At 35.4% G+C, this 25,618-nt stretch overlaps 1 protein-coding gene across 6 annotated transcripts in view; it reads left to right on the forward strand.

Annotated features, from left to right (window-relative positions):
• The window catches only part of SREK1 (splicing regulatory glutamic acid and lysine rich protein 1), a 43,414-nt gene that overhangs the window by 8,205 nt on the left and 9,591 nt on the right, over positions 1–25,618 (forward strand). Inside the window, exons 2-10 of one of the 6 annotated variants that reach the window (XM_088130301.1) lie at positions 6,785–6,907; positions 7,164–7,276; positions 7,836–8,000; positions 12,048–12,226; positions 14,190–14,320; positions 15,930–16,038; positions 17,825–17,944; positions 18,323–18,904; positions 21,229–21,324. In XM_088130301.1, the coding sequence (XP_087986427.1) occupies positions 7,217–7,276; positions 7,836–8,000; positions 12,048–12,226; positions 14,190–14,320; positions 15,930–16,038; positions 17,825–17,944; positions 18,323–18,904; positions 21,229–21,324 (1,442 nt within the window). In that variant the 5' untranslated portion in view covers positions 6,785–6,907; positions 7,164–7,216. Of the gene's footprint in view, positions 1–174; positions 266–3,276; positions 7,277–7,835; positions 8,001–12,047; positions 12,227–14,189; positions 14,321–15,929; positions 16,039–17,824; positions 17,945–18,322; positions 18,905–21,228; positions 21,325–25,618 lie in introns of all 6 variants that reach the window. The other 5 variants (XM_088130298.1, XM_088130299.1, XM_088130296.1 and 2 more) reach the window with 5 other exon arrangements.

The following is a 25,618-nucleotide window of genomic DNA, read 5'->3' on the forward strand; positions in this document are numbered from 1 at the left end:
CAGGACTGATCTTTGTGGCATTCTGTTTGATATGTCTCTGAGTTGATGAGGAACGATCAATATGCAGGCTCTGAGTATGATTTCTGACACAGCTGTGTCCACTTAATTGTTACCCAGTCCTTAACTATCTTGCTAATAATGTCATGAATTACTTTATTAAATGTTTTGCTGCAGTAAATAAACAGCATCCCCAAAATCTGTTAAAGAAGTTAATCAAAAAACGAGATAAGATTAATTTGACAAGATTTGTCCATGCTAACATTTGGTAAGTACCATATTTTTTCCAAATTAATTTCCTTATCTTCTGCTCCAAATTTTCCTAGATATTGATGTCAGGCTGACTGGCACTGAATCTTTCTTTTTCCTCTCTTTGAAGATAAGGATGATATTGGCTGTCCTCCAGTCACTTGGCACTTCACCAGTTCTCCAGGATTTCTGAAGGAAAATGTATAAGAATTCAGCCAAGCCAATTAACTATTTCCTTCAGTGCCCTAGCATGCAATTCATCTGGCCCTGGAAATTTAAACTCATTCAAAATAAAAAGATAATCCCCAACTATGTTTCTGTTAGTGCCAAGCTTCAGCCACAGAGCTGGAAGGGTTCATTTTAAGTTCCTGAATACAACTCCTTGATCAGTGCAGGAATCCAAATTAAAGCATCGCAATCAGATGGCTGTCTAGCCTCCACTCGAGCCTACTGTTTTTCATAATTACTTGGTAGAACTCATACTTTTTTTTTGGAAAAAAATGAACTAAAATAAGGATTGAGTAGCTCTGACTTTATTTACTTTGTTATCTGTTAGCACTTTGCCATCTGTTAGCACTTTGCCATTTTTATTTATTGTGAACATATCTAAAGAAGTTTTTTCTATTATTCTTAGCATCCTTAAACTTAGTTCATGCTGAACTTTTGCTTTCTGGAAAGTAGCTTAACAGTTCTAGGCTGCCTGTCTATAGTCTTCCTTTGTGACCTGGGACACTTTCAATTTTTCACACTTTTTTTTTCCCATTTTTCCTTTGGAATATCTTTATCCAATTAATGTAGGTTATCTTATAGCAGTTTAGTGGATTACTGTAGAATATTGGAGCGGGGGCTCCATTGACAGGGCTGTGTATAGTCTGAAGAGTTTATGTTGTGGAGTCCAGATTGTTTTGTTTTTTGTTCTAAATAAGCTTCATAGCTCTTTTGGCTGTGAAAAATCTAAAGCTTCCTAAAAACACAAATATCAAAGAGGTATCTGCTGGGGCTGTTAAACATCTTTACTTGTTCTTCTTGGTCCTCACAATTTTGTCACAGTTCTTGATAGACTTAATTCTATGAAATATTTTATTAAATATAAAGAAATAAAGCAAATTAATATATATACACAGAATGGAATATATTACTTATAATACAACTATACAGTTTGTCTTCAGAGAACTAAATGTGGCATAGTTTTGTTCTAAGTAACAGATTCATTTTCCAGTGCAATAAGGTGGGCATATCTGGGTTGAGAGTATTGCAAATGAGTGCCTTTAAAGATGCTTTAAAAGCAAAGTTGTCTTTGATAAGAATAATGTCTTAAAAGTATTAGTAAGTTAGGTTATTTAATTTTTACTAATTCATTTTTGTTTGTACTGATGGTTTATTTAGGAAAAACAAATATATAAAAATACCATTTTATCAGGTTCATGTATTCCCTTTCTCTGTCTGCAACAATATGATTTTGGAATAGCTTCATAAAATGACCATAGTTATCAAAGGTTACATACATCTTTGAAGTTTTTTAGGCTCAATATATTGGCTTGTACTTCTGTTATAAATTGTAATCTTGCTTGTATTTTTATATTTGATTACTAAGAAGGATATGCCATATCTCCTGTATGTGTGGAGTTTCCATGCCAGGAGTAGAAGAGCACATGAAAAGACAATTTCTGTTCTTCACTTTATCTTGTATTCTGTGCTAGAAACAGCTCAGAAAGACACAAAGTTTCCTTTAGCTGAAAAAGCCTTCTCTTTGCTAACTTTACTAAATTTGCCACTAGGCTAATACAAGGGATTTAGTGGTGTTCCTTAGCCCTGTTTAAATTTGGCTCCCTAATAAGATGAGTTAACAGAAAGCAAAGTCATTTATATTACAATGACACTTAGATAAATTATAATTCCTCACTCAATGAGTTGTTAGGTTTTAAAAATGCATTCCCTATTATGTGGTATTACTGCATTAGATCAATAAGATACTACATCTAGAATTAAATGTATAAAATGTATTGGTTTGAATTTTGCATATAATTTACCATTTTAACAGTCTGTGTGGGTTACAAAATTGATACATGGAAAAACAATTGAAGAGAATGCAGCAATCATTAGCATTTACCTCCTCCACCCATGCAGTATAAATTCTTTTTTCCAAACCTCTGAATTTATACAGAGATCTTCCCCAACTGGGTCCTTTCCAGATATGCTAAATTTCAGTTCATAGAATTCTCAACCAGCTTTCAACTGTTTTGGCTGGGAATTTGAGGAATTCATTGAATACAGGTGAAAGATACTCAGATTGGGAAGGATTGTTCTACCAATAGGCCTACCCAAAAGTAAGCCTATTGACAGCTATTCCAGAGTAAGTATGCGAAGATATTCCTCTACAGTCAGTGTTGGGTAAATATAATTTCTTAATTATCTTAGTTTTGAGATTATTACATGTGATTCATATGGTTTTATTGAAGTGAAATGCTCAGATCAAATCCATAGGCTTGTATATTATCAGACTCCTCAGCTTCCTTGGATTTCATATGAAAAGTGGAGAGTTAATGCAGGATGTAGAGCACAAGTGCTCTGTTGATTTACTCTCTACTGAGAAATCCAAATGGTGTGATATGGTTTCTGTTTCTGAACTGATTATTGTACAAAAGACAGACACAAAAAGACATGGGGAGAGAAGAATGTTGAGACCTTTTTGAAATGTTCATCTTGTTTGTCAGGAATGATTCTCAGCATTGCATGGCAGTGGCTTCACTGAATAGTAAAAATGATGTCAAATATATAACTCATACTTCATCACTTACTTTGTGATTTTGGATACAATGAAACATCACATTGTCAAAATGCGTGGTTCCCTTCTCATTTTATGTGTATTTGAGATTTCTCTCTGACTTTGAGAGAAGACAAGATTGAAATACATCTGATGCCACCTTTAATCATCATTCTGAACTTTATGTCCACATTTTCTGGTAGATGGATTTTGACTATTAATTTGGTTTTGTATGTTTTCTCTGTGTGATATTTGTGCATTATTAGATGACTAGACTGGCCAAGGCAGACCTGTTACACTTGCCTGAATTAGGCATTGTTTGCCATGCCACTAAACCTGCCGCCAAGTGACAACTTCATGGGGGAAATGAGAACGGAGTCTGGCCTGCAGAAGATGGACGCCCTGTCTCTGTTTTTATTATTTTGTTTTGTTTTGCTTTCTTTTCTTTTCTCTTTTTTTTTTAATTTTGTCCCTTTCTTGCTGTAACTCTTTTGTTTCTACTTGTGAACTGGTTTTTCAGTTCTGTAAAAATGCTGTTCTGTTATAGGAATTCATGACTCATTTTAAACTTGACCCTGTGAAACTAATACTAATTCTAAATACTAATGTCAGTAAGAGCTGGCATAATTCTAAAATCAGCTTAGACTTTGCATTTAATAACTTATGTATTCTTAATTAGAACTATGTTGGTTGCCAAATGAAGTGATCAAATTGTTTACATTACCTCCATATAACTCAGCTATTATATTATACAAAGTTTTCTCTGGACTAAACTTTGAAGTGTTCATTTCTTCTGAAATGTCTTCAGAAACTTCCTTTCTTTTCTTCTCCCCATGTCCCCACCCTGAACCTCTCTGATTCTTACTTTTCAAAATATGTATTTTAGCAAATACCTAGAAATGGTCCTCTTCATGTCTAAGCTTTGTGGAAGCCTATTGAGATTTCCCATTGAGATTTGAACTGCAGAATATATAAACATATGGATAACTTGATATGTCAAGAAGGCTAGTGTTATTTCAAGATCAATAGGTCATCTGTTTAATTTGATATTCAATATACTAATTTCTGTAACAAAACTTGAAAAATTAGGGAGTGCTCAAAATAAGGCTGCACTGACCAGTGTTTGTTTTGTATATTGTCTTCTCTTTACTGTAGCATTCTGTGGGAAGGTGACAAGCATCACTTTTTCTTTCTTGCATCTTGGCACATGATTACGACAGTCTGTCTCAGATTCAACAGAGACACATCATAGAATTTGAATATTTTCTGCAGAACCTTCCCAAGAACAATAACTTACTTTTTTCTGCAACAGAAATGAGAGTTCACAAATTGTTTTTGACATCTTTTATTGTAGTTTTGTGTGTCTTTTTTCTTTAATAAACAATATTTTATTGTGCTCTGGTAATTTTATCAGTAAGTAGGGAATTACATTATTAGCAGTAGACCTTACTAGAAATTTTGGTTCATATAATGGACCAGCGGGATCTATGCTAAAGCTACAAATTATTTAGAAGGATAAAGGTGGCCTAAAATGAGGGGGTAAGACTTTTGACAGAAGTTTTAAATTGACAGAAATAAATTACACAGATTGAAGTAGCAGTTACAGTTACTAATCAGTTTAAAATGACATGGTCTAGTTCTGAGTGAAAGCCTTTTGTGCATGTTCATGCTTCACATCATTGCTTTTAAGTGTCATTTGAGCCATCACCAGTGCTGAGTGTTGTACACTTAAGGAGTCCTGTGCGTAGGAATGTCTTTTGCAGAAATAACTGTTGAAATACATTTTTATGAATTTTCATTCCTTCCTTATTTATGATTACATTGAAAAAATGCAATTGTATTTAGTCTTGCATAATTTACTGAGGTAAAAGATTGGTCTTGCACAAGTTGAGTGAGGTACAGTTGGGCTCTTTCTGGATGTAAGTTTATATGTAGCAGATATTTAGATTTTTTTATTTTCTTTAGTTTTGAAAATGGGTATTCAATTTTTTTTTTGGTTTGGCTTTTTAAAAGAAGGTTTGTTCTCTAGTAAATTATTAGCATTTAGCTATGTAGTTTAGAAAGATAAATTCAGGTATTTACTATAAGTTGCTATAGTGTAGTATGTAATTGGTGGCTATCCACTGATCAAAAGTTCCTTAATTAAGTGGGAGAGGCTACTCTCTATGACCCTTCACTACTCTGTATGATTTCTCTGCTTCTTCCAGGAATGAGGAAATTTACTTCTTTCCCTGTTTGGCTAGTGAATGCCTCCACTGGATTAAAAAATCTTCCATCAGTAGCAGGAATACCAATTAGATACAGTCATGGAAGGCTGCAGTTAATAACAATTGATTTAAGAATAAGTCCAACTGAATGCTATGGGACTTATTCCTCAGTAGAATGATAGCAGATTGGTCTTGAAATACTTTCATTTAAATACAGTCCACTTACCATTTCAGTCTAGATCCTGTTATTTTTAGATCCATTCAGTGAAGTGAAACAGTAATATGTTATTTATGTAGCTGGTCTTTCCCCCCCCAACCAAAAGTCTGCAACTTTTATATATAATAAACTTTAAACAGGTGTTTTTTGTAGTGTGCATTAAAATTTAAATAATACATTTTCATTGTATCCTTCAGAAACTCAAGTCAGAAAGTTTAATATAGATCTTCAGGCAGCTTTTTAATATCAGAAGCATCTTCACCTTTTTTATGTGGGATAACTTTTTTGAAGTTAATTCAAAGATCTGAATTGTTATGCACATTATATCTTTGGCTTTTTTTTAATGGAGCATCAACACTATAGCATCAGAGGATTAGTTGGTGGGGCTTTTAATACAAGAAATTACAGAAAATTGCTGTATATTTTTTCCCTTTAGAAATGCTGTTATAATTCTAGATAATTAGATTCTCTATGACGACCAAACTGACTAAAATTATTTACTTATTCTGATAAGTAACAGTTACTTCAGGCAAAGGTGACTCCTTGGCAGAGTATTTTGCCAGGTGCAGTCTGTAATTTCTGGTTAGATTTAGAACTAATCCATTTAGTGGTCTGTGCTTAAAACATTTACTCTTAGATTGTTTAGGCATAACCCACAATACAGTAATTAGCTGCTGTTAAGCATTTTAAGGATAATATAAGTTGGTTATCCTTAAAGTACATTTTTAGTAAGTTCAATCCAATTGTAATCCATTATGGAAACATGGTTAAGCATGGTTAGTACAAAATAATTTTTATTTAATTATTTAAAGTATTTTTTATCCTGCTTTTCTACTTCAAAAGCACTTAGTCCAGAGTCCCTAACCTGAAACATTTCTGGGTTAAGAACTTGAGCAATTGTATTGAGGTAAGCCTTGCTCCCAGAGCGTGTATGGAGACAAATAGAATCTCCTTGTCGTCTTATAAATACAGCAGTGGATCAACTGCACTGTCGTTATGCAGATAAAACATTGTGTCAGTGATCAAGCAAATATTTTTGTAAAGACTCTAGATTGCACAACCCCTTGTAATGCTACAGAGGCTGTGAGCCTTGGTATGTTAAAGTACTTAAGCTATGAATTATTATGTTTCTTGCCTTGCTTGATTTGTTGTACCAGATTGACCACTGGTGATCAGCTGGCAATATTTTTCACAGCCACTTTCAGCAGAAGAAAAGGCCAGTTTTTGCTTAGCACACTCCTATTTCCTATTTTTTTTTCTTTTTGACTGATTTGGTTATTTGCCATTTCTGGGGATTAAACTTTAAAAAATGTTCTTCTTTTCTGTATCTGATGTTCTGTGTGCTATTAGTGATGCAGCCAACACGAACGGTTGTCATGTGTAACACACCTTTCGATCACCGTGAAACAACGTCCTGCGAAAGCGTCCATGCTTGATATCGTTTGGTTCATGAACATTAAGTTTCCAGTACAGGTGACCCATAGCTCAAAGTGTTAAATAATTATCTACTCATTGTTCAGTTTTTAAAGTAAAAATCCGGTAATGAGATTGTAGTTTTGCTCACTTACTGTTCCTAGTGGAGTAGGGGAAAGAAAAACGTGTGTTGTTTTGCTTTTTTTAAAGGCTGTTGTAGTTTTTTTTTCTTTATTTAAGTTGAAGGGTAATAATAAATAGAATAAAATTGGGAAGGTGGCCTTACTTTTGATAACAAAAACATTTTGCTCTTCAGGTAAAATTCCAGATGAAGCCAAAGCCCTCTCCCTCTTGGCTCCTGCTCCAACAATGACAAGTCTGATTCCTGGTGGAGGGTTGCTTCCTATACCAACGCCTCCTGTGAGTTCAGTAAGTAATGCTGGATTTAATACTGTTTCTTGACAAGGCTGCAGTTGACTCAGTTGCATTTTTGGTAAGTGGCCCATTGTAGGGATGGCTCTGACACAGCCTAATGGGTAATTACTTAAAATCCAAAGTAAGATGGGGCATTTATTAGAATAAACCAAAAACCCTAGCATAGTAAGATTTAGACTTCACCACTAAGTCTACATAAGCAAAGGGGACCAGAGAAAATAGCAAGAAAAAACAGATGTTTACAGATTGGTTCAGTCTTGCATAGAAAGGTGCTGAAGTTTCTGGGATTAAAAGGACTGAAGCAGGTCTGCTTAGTAGTTCAGTTATTCAGTCTTTGTACAGATTTTTCTGCTAAGAATATTGCTTTACTGGCCTGGAAGTTCAGTTTGAAGAGCTTATTGCTTCATGTTTTAAACTGAAGTTATACCTTAGTGGATTTTTTTATAGTGTTCTCAGATATTTTTGAAATCAGTACAAAAATATTTTTGTTTTGGTCTGAAGTAGAAGAAAGACTCTGTGCTTGTTTCTGTATTCTTTTATCTTCTATTTACAGATAGGAATTTCCCTTGGTCCACTAGGAGCTATACCAGCCACAGCATTGGACCATAACATTACAGCCATTGGAGACATACCCCAGCCGCCCATTATGGGTAATGTGGATCCTTCCAAGATTGATGAAATTAGAAGGACTGTATATGTTGGAAACCTGAATTCCCAGGTAAACGTTTTTGTTACAGTGAAATACATTAATAAAAAGTTAGCTGCTTATTTTGTCATTTATGTATAACTTGCAGTTGTTTGCTCCATTCTCTCCATCAAATCCAACTACCTTGGTCTTTCATACTTTGATTTTCAGGTCCATATTTCCTGTTGAATCATACAATATACAGGTGGTCCTCATTTAACCACCACTTGTTCAGCAACTTATGATGGCACTGAATGAGTGGTGCTTACGACCGGACCTCATACTTGCTGCTGTTGCAGCATCCTATGGTCACATGATTGTGATTTGCCACCTTCCCTGCTGGCTTCCCACAAGCAAAGTCAGTGGGGAAGCCGGCAGGAAGTCAGAGATCGCAGTCATGTGAGGTCCCTGCTTAACAACCCACATTGTCCTCATTTAATGATGGCTGCTGGGACTGCCAGAACTGCTGTTGCTAAGCAGCATTGTCATGTGATTTTTTGGCTTAGGACCACATCACTTAATGAAAGAGTTTCTAGCTCAAATTAGTGTTGTTAAATGAGGACTGCCTGTATTTAACATTCACTACAAATCATCCCAGCTGTGTCTGCATATAATACTATATATACCTTCATATCTCCAATCAGTACAACTCTAATATCACTACTGGCATTCCTTTATGTATTTATTATTTTAATTTATATGGCCGCCCATCTCAAGTTCATGACTCTGGGTGGTTAATAGTATTAAAAAAGTATAAAAACAGAAAAAAATAAAAACTAAACACATAAAACAGCAGCTGGGTTAAAAGACCCATCAGTCACAGAATAACATAACCAATTCACAGGCTCAGCTCCCCTTCCTAGGCCCAGTGGCAAAACCAAGTTTTTAAGGCTTTAGGAGAGGCTGATAGAGTTGAGGCCAATCTGATCTCTGTGAGGATAATGGTCTGAAGGGTGGCTGCCATGACATAAAACAGTGTTTCTCAACTTTAGCAACTTTAAGATGTCTGGACTTAAACTCACAGAATTCCTCAGCCAACCAGGTTGAGAAACACTGACATAAAAGTTTCATTTATCTGTGAATATAAGAAGTCACACATTCTTAGTGTTAAACCCTTTGATAAGCATTCTGCTCAGCACTGAGCCATTTGATAAGCATTCCACTGCGCTTGCTTTACTTTCATAATATATTGCTTTTACTGTATTCAGTAACCAAAACTTCAGTTTCAAATTTTGTTCATTGCCATCTCTTCTATTCTTTCAATCAGAATTTTGCCAAACACCTTTCCAGGAGCATGGAACAAAGTAATTCCCCCCATAGTTTTTGCATTCTTTCTTCTACTTGTTGTTACTAGATTTTTATCCTGCCTTTTATATGCATAACTCAAAGTGGTGAACATATGTAGTACTCCTGCCCATCTATTTTCCCCACGACAACAATCCTGTGAGGTGAGTTGGACTGAGACAGAGTGACTGACCAAAGTTACCCAGCTGGCTTTCATGCCTAAGGGTGACCAAGAACTCACAGACTTCTGGTTTCTAGGACAGCACCTTAGCCACTACACCAAACTATCTTTTCCCTTTTCCTTTTTTCTTTCTTTTTTTTTTCTCCTTTTCATTTTCCATTGGAAGTATGCCATTATTATTCCTTTATACAATAACTGGAACACATACAATCTTCACATGTTAAACAAGTGACAGAGTCACTCCATAGACAAACTATATTTTCAGTGTTTATGCAGTTATACCTTCTATACTTGCATCTGTACTATTTTTCAGTGTTCATAAAGGATTGATTTATCATTTTTTTCCTTGAACACCAACATTTGTATCATTCATTTCATTTCTGCTCTTCAATGTATTATTATTATTATTATTATTATTATTATTCAGCATTCCTTACAAATCTTTAAAATACTCCTTCAGCATTCCTTCTTCTCAGTTTCATCCCAAATAATGTAATCACTTTTAATTTGGTTTACTCTGCTGAAGACTCCCTACATACCCCTCTTCACACACTTCCAAAACAGTTCTTATATCGATCAATATCAATGCTTCTTTTCTCTGCTACTTTTAATGTTAACTCTTTCTTACTCTTTTTCAGTTCATTTTTGCAATTGTCTTTTTCTCTGTATTTACCTTATACGGTATCTTTATTTTGTGCTCATTTATTGTAGCAACCATTCTTCTTTATGCATGTTTTCTCGTTTAGCCTTTTTCACTTCCTCATTCCATCATGGTGTTCCACTAGCATAACTCAATATAGTTCTGTAGCACTTATTTCCATTCTATTCCAAGCTGCGTCAGTGTTATCTTTTACATATCTACTTCTCATTTATTCTCTAGTTTCTTTTGTTCCTTCCCTTCCGTTGACACTACCAAAAAATGGCCCATCTCACATACAGAACTTCTTTTTATTATTGATTTTTATTAAACGTTTTACGTAGCTAAAAGACAAATACAGAAGTATATAAGAAAAAGGGAAAAAGAAAAAAGTACAGAAAAGAATGCAATTAAAGAAAAAATGATAGTTGAAGAAGCTACTTCTGCCCTTCTTTACATCAGTTACAAACTAATTATCCTTCCTCCCTTCCTTAACATTATAATAACCCCTTCAGCCCCTTATTTAATTTTTTTTCAATCATCAAATCCAGATATCACCATTTCACTTTTTTCCATTTTCAGCAAAAAGCCCATAAAAGGTTTCCAGTCTTTTATAAAAGTACTTATTGCCATCTCTGCTAATTCTTCATGATCCATTCCTCCATTGTGGGTATTTCAGTATTTCTCCATCTTTGTGCATATAATAATCTTGCTGCAGTTACCATATATAAAATCAGTCTTCCATAAGTCTTTTCTAATTGACTCTTCATAAGTCCCAATAAAAAGAGTTCTGGTTTCATCTCAATATTAATCTTCAAAAATCTTTGTATCATCGTATGTATCTGTTTCCTTTTTTTTTTTTTTTTCAGAAGTCTACCATGCATAGTAAAATGACCCTCCATGTTTGTGTGTGTGTGTTTGTTTATTTAGTGGCCACCCAACTCCAGTGGACTCTGGGTGGCATACAACACTAGAGAAAACATAAAAACAGCTAAAAACATTAAATCAAGTGGACAGCCCAGACTAAAAGAATCTAATAGCAAAATCTACAAAACAAAACGGGGGGCATTGAACAAAGAATAAACATCACATTTTCACATTGACTAGAAGTATCTTTATACATCTTAGATAATTTCTCTGGTGTCATATACCAACAGTACATCATTTTGTAAACATTCTATCTTAAATTATAACACAATGTAAATTTCAGTCCCTTATCCACATTCTCTCCCATTGACCCATCTGTATATTGTAACCAAAATTCTTAGCCTATTTTATCATGCAAACATGTTCCTCTTCTTTTCAGATTTCAACAAAAGTTTATACTTTTTTGCAATCACATGTTCATTTGTACGCAATTCATTTTCAAATTCCGTATTATGTTGTTGAATTCCCATTACTTTTTTATCCGTGCTAAATCTTTCTTTTAATTGTGCATATGAAAACCATTGAAAACTAAATCTCTGTGCAGTTAATTGTTCTCTTAACTTCATCTTAAGCACATACAGAATTTCTCGTCACCCATATATCCTTCACTAACTCTCAGTTACTCTTTTAGATTTATTCCTTTGCCACGAATTCAGATTTAGGCTTAAGCCATATATTCAAAACTAACATTTTTTAAAGTAGATACCAAATAATCATTGTTACCATTTCATTTTGGAGAAGGGGGAGAATTGGAAAATTCCACGCTTATAGTCTGGCCCATTTAAACAAGATGTGTAAGGTGTGATTGTTTAGGAATCATGGAAATAAAAGTATTATTTCTTGTTTTTAATATTGGTGACTCCAGTAATCAAGATACAGGAAAGGTTTTTGTTTGCACATCCATTATTGTGACAGAAATCAACATTGTAGTTGGCATGATTCTTGGATATAACTACACTTTACTCTTTATGTTAGTCTAGGTTCAGATTAACCAATAAGCAGAATCAGGGTTTACAACTTGTTTTTAACCTGAGTTTGTTTTTTTCCTAAGACTACAACAGCCGATCAGTTGCTTGAGTTTTTCAAGCAAGTTGGAGAAGTTAAGTTTGTGCGGATGGCAGGTGACGAAACCCAGCCAACACGCTTTGCCTTTGTGGAATTTGCTGACCAGAATTCTGTACCTAGAGCCCTTGCCTTTAATGGAGTTGTGTTTGGAGACAGACCATTGAAGTAAGAAAAATACATTGTATATAATCAATTTGTATCAACATTGGCCAGAATGGAAAGGGTTTTTAAAAGTTGTAGTCCAAAGCAAATGGAGAGTATTAGGTTGCCTGCTTCTAGCATCATATGTACATATCTTTATAGGAATGTTTGTATGCATTTGCACAAAATTTGTGGAAGCCTCATGGGTTTACTTAAGCAGTATATTGCATACATTCAACAAATAGGTCTGCTGAATGTCTATGGGAAAAATGCAAATGTTTTATTGGTATTTCATTGACTTTATTCAAAATAAAACAAGTGACACATTTGCTATAATTAGCTAATAAATACACTTTGGTCAGAAGTCATGGATAAGTTGATCTATAGAAAGTTGCAGTTCATCCCTGGCATCTTCAACTAAAAGCATCTGAAAAAATGTGATTGGAAAGATGCTTTTATGAAAACCCTAGAGAACACTCCCAATCTGTATGTGTTATATTTTCATAAAGGCAGCTGGTAAATTGAGACACAATTCTATACTACATTGATAGGTTCCTGTCCTGTGCCAGAGATCTTGAACAATTCACTGTACTGATTGAGTATCCTAGAAATCGTAGTCCATCTGGAGACCCCCATGTTAAATGCCGTAAGATTTAGAGATTAAAGGCAGATTTTGCAAAATCAGATAAGAAGCAGTTTAATGGCTTCATTTTTGTTTCATTTTATATGTACAGGGATAGGCAACTGGCCACACACACATTCCCACATTCTCTTTTACATCTGGGAAGTGTTCTCTTGATACCTAACAGAATTTAAAATACTATGCTAATTTAATATTTTGCTTGGATCTCTTTAAAATGAAGCGATAGGCTCAAGCTAAATGCTATCTTGATAGTCAAAATGCCTCTGGGCTTCAGGTAGAGCTATATGCATTCTTAGGAAATAAAGAAGGTGGAGAGAAGAGGCGGCTTAGGAGAACAGTAATGCAACCAGAGAAGAATTAAATGTGATCCAGTTAAATGAGAAAGCGTTGGGGGGAGCATTTAAGGAGGTATGGGAACATGATTTGACATAAGGGGAAGAAGCAAAGAGTCTGAGTCTGAGTCCTTTGGAGGTATTTTACTAGCAGATCTCAGGTCTTTCTTGTACCATGTTTTCAAATTAATTTGCCTTCTGTCTCATCAGCTGAGAGGGGAAATAGGCAGAGTAAGTAATTGCTAAAAGCTGTGGGCTTTTATGTAAAATGTATATGTGATAGTGGTTTAATTTTCCCCCCATTTAATCATAACTTGCTGTTTGTTTATTGTTTCAGTCAAGGAAAGGACTCCTCATGGTAAATGCATATTCCATAATAAACTGTAGAAATTATGTCCCAGTTAGGCAGTTGTGTGAGCAAACGCAACTAGTGATTATCTAGGATTCATATATTCCACTAAATGATGGTTTGTTTGCCTAACCATTACTGATAAAGCGACAGTGGATGGATTAATTTACTAAGCCAAAAACAAGCAAATCACAATATAACTTAGCTTGAGTCAAATACTATCCTTTCGGATCTTTCTCATGTAAAAAAAAAAAAAGGATGAAATTTGCAAAATCACACATAAATATCTTTCAGAAACAGAATGCCATTTCTTGCTTAAAATAAAATAAAATCCAGATGTTGTTCATCATTTCAGCTAAAAGAACAAATCTTGCAATATTTAAACTTACCACTAAAAATATAAGATTCCTTAAGAAAGAGTAAAGGCAAAAGCTAATGAAAAACAAAAGGTGACAATTCCTCAGGGAATAAGAAGATAAAAAATGAGTAGTTTTATTTTTTAAAATCATTGTTTTGGAGTTTAGTCCAAACCAGCTGTGAGCTAATAACATGAGCCCATTTTCTACTTGATTGCACATAAAAAAAAGAGCAGATAATACATCAGAATGAGGCATATGCATATGTGCAATGAAATAACTAAGTAAAATCTGTGGTTTAATTTAGAATAAATCACTCCAATAATGCAATAGTGAAGCCTCCTGAAATGACACCACAAGCTGCTGCAAAGGAGTTGGAAGAAGTGATGAAGAGAGTACGGGAAGCTCAGTCTTTTATATCAGCTGCTATTGAGCCAGGTAGGCTTTTCCTTGCTTTTCAAGAAAACGAAGTATTTCCACTGGTGTAGCTCCTGGTGTGCATTTGTAGAGCGTTTTTTTTCCTCTAGGAAACAGGGAGAGGCTATCCTGGGCAAAACTCTTTGGTGATCCAGTAGTTTTGATGACATTGGTTTCATCACTGAATGGTTTTAGTACTTTGTAGTCAAGAATGTGCTGTTAAGGTACCTGATAGCACTGCTTTTTAATGTCAGAGTATTGAATAATTTTTAATAGCTTTTTTTAAAAAACTCTTTCCTTTTTTTGGCCTAACCATTCACAACTGCTTGCTTTTCCAACCTTCTTTCATTTTCTATTCTTTTTAATTCTTCTTTCAGACTTTTCATTCTTACTGCCTGACATGCTTCCATTCTTGTTTCCATTGTTTCTTGACTGCTATCTCATTATGGTTTCCAGCCCCATTCTTTAGTGTTGAAATGTAACTTCCCTTGGAAATATAAGTGTTTTCTTTGAGTGCAAATAAGTAACACACTCAGTTGCTCTGTTTTTTAATTTTAGGTATCAGGCTTTAGAAGACATTTTTGAATCTATCAAGATACTTATAATATCCAAAATCATTAGAAAATTATGATAACTGAAAAGTCAAAACTAGCATTGCAAACTGTAGTTATTGGACTGGGAAGTCCTTCATAAAAACTGCTAAAATAATCCATGCAGTTGAAATTAGTCACTTACCGCAACTTCAGAAGAGAACTCATAGGCAGTCTGATTATAACTTGATTTTGTAATGAAAGTTACTGAAGTACTTGGCAAATTATCAGAGAAACAAATATCAAAACATTAATTTTCTTAAGTGCCTTACACAGAAAAAGACAATTCTGACCCTTAAAATTCTTGTTTTCCTTGTTTTAAACTGTATGTAATAACCTTTAAAAATGAAAGAAAACATCCAGAAATACCTTGGTAGTTTTTTCTTGCTGTAGCTGACATATAACCAGTCCATTTTCAATAAACACTATAAAAAAAAAATGACCTTAAATACCACAGTCATTTGATAGTACTAAAGAATACATATTATGAATCAGTCTACCATTTCATATAGTTATTAGCTATAAAGACATTATAAAAACCGAATGAACAAAATTTTATTTTCTTGACCCTGGTTTTAGAATTATTGCTTCCCTTATAGGTCAAGCCCATTATGTTTTTAAAGTTTTGAGCATTAACTACTTAATTGTAACAATGCTTTGACAATAAAAATCCAGTGCTATGCATGTGCATTTCTGCATAGCTTTTCAAAATGCTATCTCAGATTTTGTGTGTTTTCTGTCTGAAATCAATTTTACCAAACATGTTTTAATCTTGTGCATTGTGGCAGCAACAAATCCCATTCCTTATTTAGCTAGCTGTTTATAATTATCTGGTTTATGTGTACTGCTGCAGGATGGCTGCACTCAACGAATATATGCAATGACTTTCTTGGATGTTTCTGAAGGATTTTTGCAAAGAAGGAAGATGTGCAGAGAGTAGGCCCCTTGCAATATATGTGGTACATTCCACTTGTGCCAGATTGTTAGCTGGGATCTTTAAATATTCTGAGCTTACACTGCAAAGTCGTTTTTTCTCTCAGAGTCTGGAAAGAGCAGTGAAAGAAAAGGTGGTCGATCGCGTTCCCACTCACGTTCAGAATCCAGATCTAGTTCAAAATCTCGAAGGAAAAGATCACACTCAAAACGCAGGTAAGTCTTCCGCGTAAAACTTCTCTGAGACCTGTAGTGAATTTGTCTGCTCTGAGAACCAGATTTCTTAGAGTACGTCAGCTAAGGCATCTAGCAGCAGCTTCTACTTTTCACTGAGAATGAGGAGAAGTAGAAGATATCGGCCGAGCCTTGCCACTTCTGCAAAATCACAAAGGGAAAAAAGAAATGATCTCTTTTCATGTCAATGGAAAGGAAAGGTGGTTTCACTCCACTAAGGCTTTTCTGAAAATGCTATTAATACCTGCAAAGGTCACAAAGCTTGGACTGTGGTACAGCTATGCCTGTATTGAGATTCTTTTGTCCAGTTTAAGAGGCTAGTAAACTTAGTGGCATGACTTTTTTTTTTTAGATCTTTATGCCACCCTGAGGTAGTACTGAAATTGTTGGAATTTAATATTTTCACATGCAAAGCAAACATGCTTTCTTTTAAGTTAGGGCCTACAATGACATCTAAGTTAAGCTTAATAGTGGCCAGAAGAATAAAAATAAGAATCCTGGCTTATCACGAAAGGTTGAATGGAATACTTGCAGTCCTTCTTTGTTCTTAGATATCATTATAGTACCCTAAACTGGGAACTTTGTTCTTATTCAGACCAGGGTTCCTCGCTTGTCGCTCCCCAGTGAGCCAAGATTGCAAAAAAAAAAAAAAAAAGTTAGTTTCTGCAAATTCAGTCTGGTTTGAAAGTAATATCAAAATGCATTGATTTAGATGACAAGTAGAACTTTAAATTTTTGGTTAGGTTGGGAAGAGGGGCTGTACCAAGGTGGAACGAAATGGGATTGGGTCTTCCTTGTGCATCAATATTTCATTTTACATTTTACATTGTGTAGTGTGATAGTGGTGATATATGCTGCAGAAAATAAAAACAGCAAAAAATGAAAAATGTCTCAAGATTCAAAAGTAAAATGGCTGTAGACAACACGTCAAGGAATAATAAAAATGTACTGCTTTTTTTAAAAAAAAAAATCCAAGAATTCTTCAGACACAGACTTCACAAACATAATGAAACCCTATGTACACAATGAGGAAGTTGTGTATGAGTGTACCAAAATGCTTTCATTATACTGTTTTACAAGTGATTATGAAAAAAGTCTGTCTTGATCCATAACATTCAACTCAAGAAGTACTACATATTTAATATTCATATTTGTCTCCAGCCATTTTTTTATATCCATTAATATATAAATTTAGAGACCTTACTAAAAACATAAAATATTAATGAATAAATGTATTTCTTAAACCCCTTTCCTTATCTGCGAATTCACATTCTTACTCATATAATTGAACCTTCTCCTGTGATGGAGTAGGCGGATCCAGGTTCTCCCTCATGCATGCCTCGTGTACAATTGGCAAAATTTTATGTGCATGGAAATAAGCCCCACGGGATACTCTCTCTTCCCTCTCCCCCCCCTCCAAAAATGTAGAACATGAGGGTGTTACTTGGTATAATTAATGCTAAATTCAGATGCTTTGAAATGGCTGTGCATGTTGTTTTGTTATGTTGCACTTTTGGAAGAATTCCTTGTAACTCTTTTTGTAAATTGATAGATCATATGATTATCAGCATTTATTGCCTTTCTAAACATAATTGCGTTTCAGTTGCCTTTTACATTGAAGTTAGCTTTGGAATATATTGTTTGGCTTTTCATGTTGTTTAATAATGTGTGAATGTTCCATTTTTTAAAAATGTACAATAATGCAGGCAATATTGGAAGAGAACCAATATAATTTATAGCATTTAGCTTCTACAATTACTTGCTACAGGAGTAGATCCCGAGATAGATCACGCTCTAGTCAAAAGGACAGACGCAGATCCAAAAGCCCACTCAAAAAACGTTCAAAATCTAAAGAACGTCGAAGATCAAGAAGCAGCTCTCCTTCTCGGTGAGATTCCTATGATTAATGCTATTATATATATTTTAATATCATCTAATACTAAGAGGAATAGGAGAAATCCTAAAAGTTGAATTTAATGGTATATCTTACTGTAGAATTATGATTGCATGTTACCCAGCTCTATATTTAACTCCTTTGTGACCACAGATGGCATGAGGATGGAGCAGTTAGCATAATACCAGTCTTCCTTTATTGATTTTACCATCTGTCTGCTATGCTATGTTGCTAGATGCTATGTTGTAATTTTTCTGCCATCAGTCACTGCTGCATCCTCTTAAAGGACATCTTTGGGAATTGAATTTACTTGACTTGTGCTCTGTTATAATGAATGTTGGGTAAGCTGAATTAATACATTTTTTTCCTCAGGGAGAAGAGGAAAGAAAGCAAAGAGAGGATCAGAGAAAAAGAGAAGGTTAGAGAGAGAGACAGAGATAAAGAAAAAGAGAAGGATAGAGACCGAGAGAAGGATAGGGGCAGGGAAAAAGATAGAGGCAGAGAAAAGGATAGAGGGAGAGAGAGAGAGAGGGAGAAGGAGAAGACCAAGGATAGAGAGAAGGAGCGGGTGAAAGATAAGGATAAGGAGCGAGAAAAAGACAAAGAGAAGGAGAAGGACAGAGAAAAAGAGAAAGAGAAAGCAGCAGATATGGAAAAAGATAAGAGAGAAGATTTGGACAAGGAAGGGGAAAAGGGGAAAGAGAAAGAGACAGAGAAAGTGGGAGACAAAGAGAAGGATGACAAAGAACAAGTCAGAGAAAAGGAGGAAGACAAAGAGAAAGGAAAAGAGGGAGAGAAGGACTATGAAAAAGATAAAGAAGGAGAGAAAGCAAAAGACAAAGATAAAGAAAGGGACCGAGACAGAGAAAGAGATGAAAAGAAGAAGAAGGAGAAGAGATCCAGGACGCCACCTAGAAGCTATAGTTCCTCAAGAAGATCTCGTAGTTCCAGCAGGTTTGATTTTTTTCAAAGTTCCTCAATTCATTGCTTTTTAACTAGAAATCATAATAAGTAAATTATCTTATTAATTGCATTAGTGCAAACTAAAACACTGATGAGACTTGTGTGATACCTATTGCAAATTTCTGAAGGGGTTAAGTTAGGGCCACAGTATGAATAGATTACCATGTGCTCTGATCTGTTAAATAATGAAGGATTCTAGAGATGACCTTTGGTGCTTCTAGACAAGATTTTTCTTGTGCAGTTCTCCTGCCTTCTTCCTGATATTTACATGAGGTCAATATAATCATGAAAAATAATTATGCAATAAACTTCCAGAAACAGCCTTACATATCTCTGGTTATTCATTAAATGAATGTTTAAAACAAATTAACTAGCTTCTGCTGCATTGCAAGTGTTTCATTCTTCAAAACATATCAGATCAGATTTCTTTTGAATCAACTTGCCTTGTGTTAGATTTTAATGCATTTTTGTGTGAGTTGTATTTACAGGACTGTTATGCCAAATTGTGGTTTAGTAAGGTGTGAATGAGCACACACAGTGGCTTATAAAAGATTCTCTGTTCTCCTTCTCTGGTATGGAAATGTGCACTGAGCAAGCTTTATATCATAGAGCATTCTGAGCTTAATCAAATTAGCTATAGTGCATTCAGAAAGTCTTCAGACCCCCTTCACTTGTTTCAATTTTGTTATGTTGCAGCCTGCTACTACAATTGTTCAAATTCATTTTTTTCTCATTAATCTACACTCAATACCTCATAATGACAAAGTGAAAACAGAATTTTAGAAATGTCTATAAATTTATTAAAAAGGAAAAACTGAAATATCACATGTACTTAAGTATTCAGACCTTTTACTCAGTACTTTGTTGAAGCACCTTTGGCAGCAATTACAGCCTCAAGTCTCTTTCAACATGATGCGACAAGCTTTGCACACCTGGATCGGGGGATTTTCTGCCATTCTTCTTTGCAAATCCTCTCAAGCTCAGTCAGGTTGGATGGGGACCGTTGGTGGACAGCCATTTTCAGGTCTCTCCAGAGATGTTCAATAGGGTTCAAGTCAGTGCTCTGGTTGGGCCACTCTAGGATATTCATAGAGTTGTCCCTAAGCCATTCCTGTGTTGTCTTGGCTGCGTGCTTAGGATTGTTGTCATGTTGGAAGGTGAACCTTCGGCCCAGTCTGAGGTCCTGAGCGCTGTGGAACAGGTTTTCATTGAGGATATCTCTGTACTTTGCTCCATTCAGCTTTCCCTCAACCCTGACCAGTCTCCCAGTCCCTGCTGCTGAAAAACAACCCCACAGCATGATGCTGCCACCACCCTGCTTCATTATTGGGATGGTATTGGGCAGGTGATGAGCGGTACTTGGTTTCCTCCACACATAGCGTTTAGAATTGAGGCCAAACAGTTCAATCTTGGTTTCATCAGACCAGAGAATCTTGTTCCTCACAGTCTGAGAATCCTTCAGGTGCTTTTTTGCAAACTAAGCGGGCATTCATGTGTTTTGCACTGAGGAGAGGCTTCCGTCTAGCCACTCTGCCATAAAGCCCAGATCGGTGGAGGGCTGCAGTGATGATTGTCCTTCTGGAATTTTGTCCCATCTCCACACAGGATCTCTGGAGCTGGCACAGAGTGACCATCAGGTTCTTGGTCACCTCTCTTACTATGGCTCTTCTCCCCCGATTGCTCAGTTTGGCCGGGCGACCAGCTCTTGGAAGAGTCCTGGTTGTGCCAAACTTCTTCCATTTGAGAATTATGGAGGCCACTGTGCTCTTGGGAACCTCAGTGCAGCAGAAATTTTTTTGTAGCCTTCCCCAGATCTGTGCCTTGCAATAATCCTGTCTCTGAGCTCTGCATGCAGTTCCTTTGACCTCATGGCTTTTGCTCTGATACAGTATGCATTGCCAGCTGTGAGGTCTTCTATAGAGAGGCGTGTGCCTTTCCAAATCATGTCCAATCAATTTAATTTACCACAGGTAGACTCCAGTCAAGGTGTAGAAACAGCTCAGCAATGATCAAGAGAAATGGGAGGTACCTGAGCTAAACTTCAAGTGTTGTTGCAAAGGGTCTGAATACTTATGCCAATGTGATATTTCAGTTTTTCCTTTTTAATAAATTTACCGACATTTCTAAAATTCTGTTTTCATTTTGTCATCATGGGGTACTGAGTGTAGATTAATGAGGGGAAAAAAAAGAATTTGAACAATTGTAGTATCAGGCTGCAACATAACAAAATTGAAAAAAGTGAAGGGGGTCTGAATACTTTCCGAATGCACTGTATATCCACTGGACTTCTAATTTTTAATTAATGGACCTTACAGAGATCGAAGGAAGAGGAAGAGCCGAAGTCCTTCAAAGTCTCCTAGACCATCTAAAATCATAAAAAGGAAATCATCTCGGACTCCATCTCCACGGAGGCAAGTACATAGATTTATCATGCAGAGTTTTTATACTCTGCAGATTCTTCTGCACTGCATACCTCTCAATAGCAGTTTGACTAATACAAGAAGAAACACTGAGCAAAGAGAAAAACAGAAAATATAAAACTGTATGTCTGGATTGTGTTCTTTGGCTATAATTATCTTCAAGATTTTTCCTTTTTAGGGCATCCTAAATAATTTACCTTAAATTTCATGTATTTAGTCTCCAAACGTTGACAGTTTATTTATAATCACCTATCTCTGAAAAAATAGCTTTAGTAGCAGTTGGTTAGACTGGGAATTTGAAAAAGAAATCCTAGAAAAAAAGGCAGTGGTAAAATAGTTCTGTAAGAGGAAACATGAGTTTGAACTTGAGGGAGTTTTTAACCTAATTGTAGTTATTGGAGCTTGCTGCTGCGGGGTATCCAAAGGGGAGTATTAAGGTGCCTTGTTTTTGTTTTGGTTTGATGGTTATGCTTTATAGTTACTGGGTTTTATTGCTGTTGTGAGCTGCCCAGAGTTGTTTAAGATGGGCGGCTATAAAAATATTTTAAATAAATAAATTTTGCCTCGGCTAATTTCTACAAAATCAAACCAAAATTATGATTAGCTGAAAAGCCTCTCTTGCCATTCTTCTGATGGAACCTGGGTTTTATGTTGGCTGCGTAAAGTCAGATGCCTTTGAAGAGAAATTAGAATGCGTTTCTGTTTCTATCACTTATTATTTATAGGTGGTTTTCTAGGTATAGCTTTAGGAATTACTTCTTATATGTCATGTTAAGCCTGGCAAATGATTTAATGTGAATGATGCCCACTTGCAAGCATCTTCTCTGATCAAGAGGCATGGCTAAGAATAGTTTTTGTTGGCCAGTATATGATATATATGTTATCCAAACATCGGTGCACACAGTTTTGATTCTTGCCTAAGTAAGAACATAGAAATGGTTTGATTTAGTTCTCTAATTAGACATTAAATGTGTCTTAATATGCCAGAGACAGTGAATGAAAATGGACCGTTTCTATACTAAGCTGTGAGCCTGGTTCAAGTATGAGATATTAAACAAACCAGTATTTTCAGATGGATCAATCATGTCAGCTTCAACTACTGATCTGTTATTTTCTTTAATGCACTCAGAAGACCCCAGGTTCAGTTTGAGATACAAATTTTAAAAATCCACAAAAGTTATTTTATATTACAAATTAGTTACATTAATTTTTCTTTTTAAAGTGAACTTTTTCCTAATATTGATGTTGTCTCTTTACTAAATCAACAAATGTGTGTTTTCTCACTGAGCAAGTTTTGACTATTAAGTTTATTGTTTATAAATTTGTTTACTTATAAAGTAAAGCTACAAGGCTATTTGAAACCTGATTCACATAAGCTAATAACAATCTTATACTATATCCCTAAAACCCAACTAGTGTAACTCCATAAGCATAAACAACTGCTCCTCATTGATCTTATATCAAAGCATGAACTTTTGTACTTTTAAAAGTTGGCAGTATTTTTTCTTTTTTTTATATATAATATTTTATTAAAGTTTTAAAATTACAAAGTTAAAAGTTAGAAATGAAAAAGAAAATGAAAAATACAAATTATAAGAAAAAGAAAACGTGAGATAAAGTAAAGAAAAGGAAGAAAAACATAGAAAATAGATAGCTTCCAATCTCTCTCTGGTCTTAAGCATAATAAGAATGTCATAGGTGCTAGTTTTTAATGCATTTAGTAGGAATAATTCTTTGTCAAAACATATCCCATTACATTTATAATCTAATCTTCAAATCCCCATGTAAGCTTCGTCCCGCCTGCATTTTGCAAACAGTCCATCAATGGTTTCCATTCCTTAAGGTAATAATTATTTGATTTTTCTTTTAATAAACAAGTCAGTTTATCATTTTCTGCCATTCAGTTTTAGCAACCATTCTTGTATTGTTGGTAGTGTCTGGGTTTTCCAAAATTGTGCATACAAAAGTCTTGCTGCGGTAATCATATATTGAGTAATTCTGATAAGATGCTTTCCAATTTGAAAGTCCATTATCCCCAACAGGAATATTTCTGGTTTAAATGGAACCTGTATCTGTAGTATGCTCTGCATCAAAGCTTGTATTTGAGTCCAAAATTTCTTTGCAATTTTACATGTCCACCACATATGATAAAACGACCCTTCTTGTTGGAAATTGTCCCGTACATTTTTGATAATCTTTGGGGTGTCATATACCATCGATACAACATTTTATAAAACTTTTCTTTCAAATTATAACATAAAGTAAATTTTAGTCCTTTAGACCACATATTTTCCCATTGCTGCATATGTACATTATGTCCAATATTTTTTGCCCATTTAATCATGCATTCTTTAACTTGTTCTTCAACCATTTCTTCTCTCAACAATAATTTATACATTTTTGCTATTAAGTGCTCATCTGTTTCACATAGTTGAATTTCAAATTCTGATTTATTCTGTTCAAATCCAAATTCTTTTTTATCAATTTTGAATTTTTCTTTATATTACGTATAAGAAAGCCATTGAAAAGTATGTCCTTCTAAAACCAATTGCTCTTTTGATTTGATTTTATATTCTCCTTGTTCTTTTTCTAATAAGTCTTTATATCTCATCCATTTATTTTTATCTCTTGTTTCAGTTCTATAAAATGATTCTTGTATAGAGGTCCACATCGGCATCTTAGGGCATAAAAGTGGTCTACATTTAGTCCAAACTTTTAATAAAGATCTTCTAATATAGTGGTTTTAAAAGTCCACGTTAACTTTGACTTTATCATACCACAAATATCCATCCCAAAGTTGGCAGTATTTTTTCATAAAATAAAAGATTAAATGACTTAAATGATTTCAATTCAATTCAATTCAATTCAATCTTTATTACAGTCATAGACCAGTACAAAGACATGAGTTTATAAAACAAACATAGTCATACTTAAAATATTGACAACTTGTAGTAGCAGGCATATATATTAAAATACACTTGTTACCTATACAGCTCAGCAAATGAGGTCTAGGATGTAGCCTATATTATCTATCCTAACTATGTACGGATTAAAAGTATATTAAATGTGAAGTATAAAACTTAAAAATCTGCGTTGTGACTATGCTATATGTAAATGTATATATAGGCAAAATTATAAAAACTTTACAATAGTATACAGGCCATTACAGAGGATAGCCTTTCTTAGCTTTTGGTCTCTTGATGAGGTGGATCTTCATTGCTGCTGCACAAAATCTTGCTACCTGCTCTGTTACTGTAGGGCAGGGGTTCTCAAACTACGGCCCACGGGCCATATCCGGCCCGCCAGGGTCATTTATCTGGCCCGCCTGCCTGATTGGCTGCCGCTGCTGTCTCTCAGAAGCGGAAGTGTTGGGGCTGTGTCAGGAGCTGCAGGCGATGCACGAGGAGGGAGATTGCAGAGCTGGACTCTTCTACATTACAGGTATACTGGGTCGTCCGGCAGCTCTCCTCATACTCCGCGGGAGGGATCCTCCGTGCAGGGTGATTAGTGTGTCATTCTCCAAGCTGCTTGTGTCATTCTTTCTCCCAATTGGCCACCCCGTTCTTGCAATCCCTCGGAAACCATCTGGTCTTCCCCAGGTCTCATGAGTACAGGCGCCCTATTTGGAGAACGGCAGGAGCCCCGTTCTCATGGTGCTTCACGTTTGCATTTTATGTTCCTTCCTGTTTTACCCACACCATGGATTTCATTGGGAATGTCATTAAAATATTCCCAATAACCTGCTGCCATGACTAGGTTTTAGTCAACAGAAGGCACTATTAGTGCCTGAAACTTATTTCCAAGATTAAATTCCAGTTTTACAGGGACAGTCCTGATTTTGGGGAAGGCATCCTTGAACTAATGGGAGGGCTCAAGGTAGAGCAGGCAGAACAGTATGGGAACAAGTAGCCAAAGAAATGATGTCTTTCCATTACTCATCAAGTCTCAGGGTACCTTATGGTGGAAGGGAACATGGGAATGAAGCTATTCCATTATCCATTTTACTGGCTGATTGATTAGTACTAGTTTGCAGAAATCCAGAATAAGAAGTAAAGTTAGTGTTTCCTGTATCTCTTTGCTGACAACTAATGGATTTTTGCAGATCAGGTCTGATAGCCTTATGATGGAGAGAGTGGTCAATTGATTGTTAGTCATTTATTAAATTAATTTGGCCTGGAAATAATTTTTCACAGAGTGTAAAAGCACAACAGGGAACAGGAATGTTTGGAACTACTTAAAGTTGCTTCATTCCAGAGAAGCTCTTCTAAACATCTTTGTGTCCCTT

Source organism: Python bivittatus, unplaced genomic scaffold, assembly GCF_059951505.1.
Source record: "Python bivittatus isolate LINGU-HERP-01145 unplaced genomic scaffold, Pbiv_v1 ctg000850_np1212, whole genome shotgun sequence".
NCBI classification, from domain to species: Eukaryota; Metazoa; Chordata; class Lepidosauria; order Squamata; family Pythonidae; genus Python; species Python bivittatus.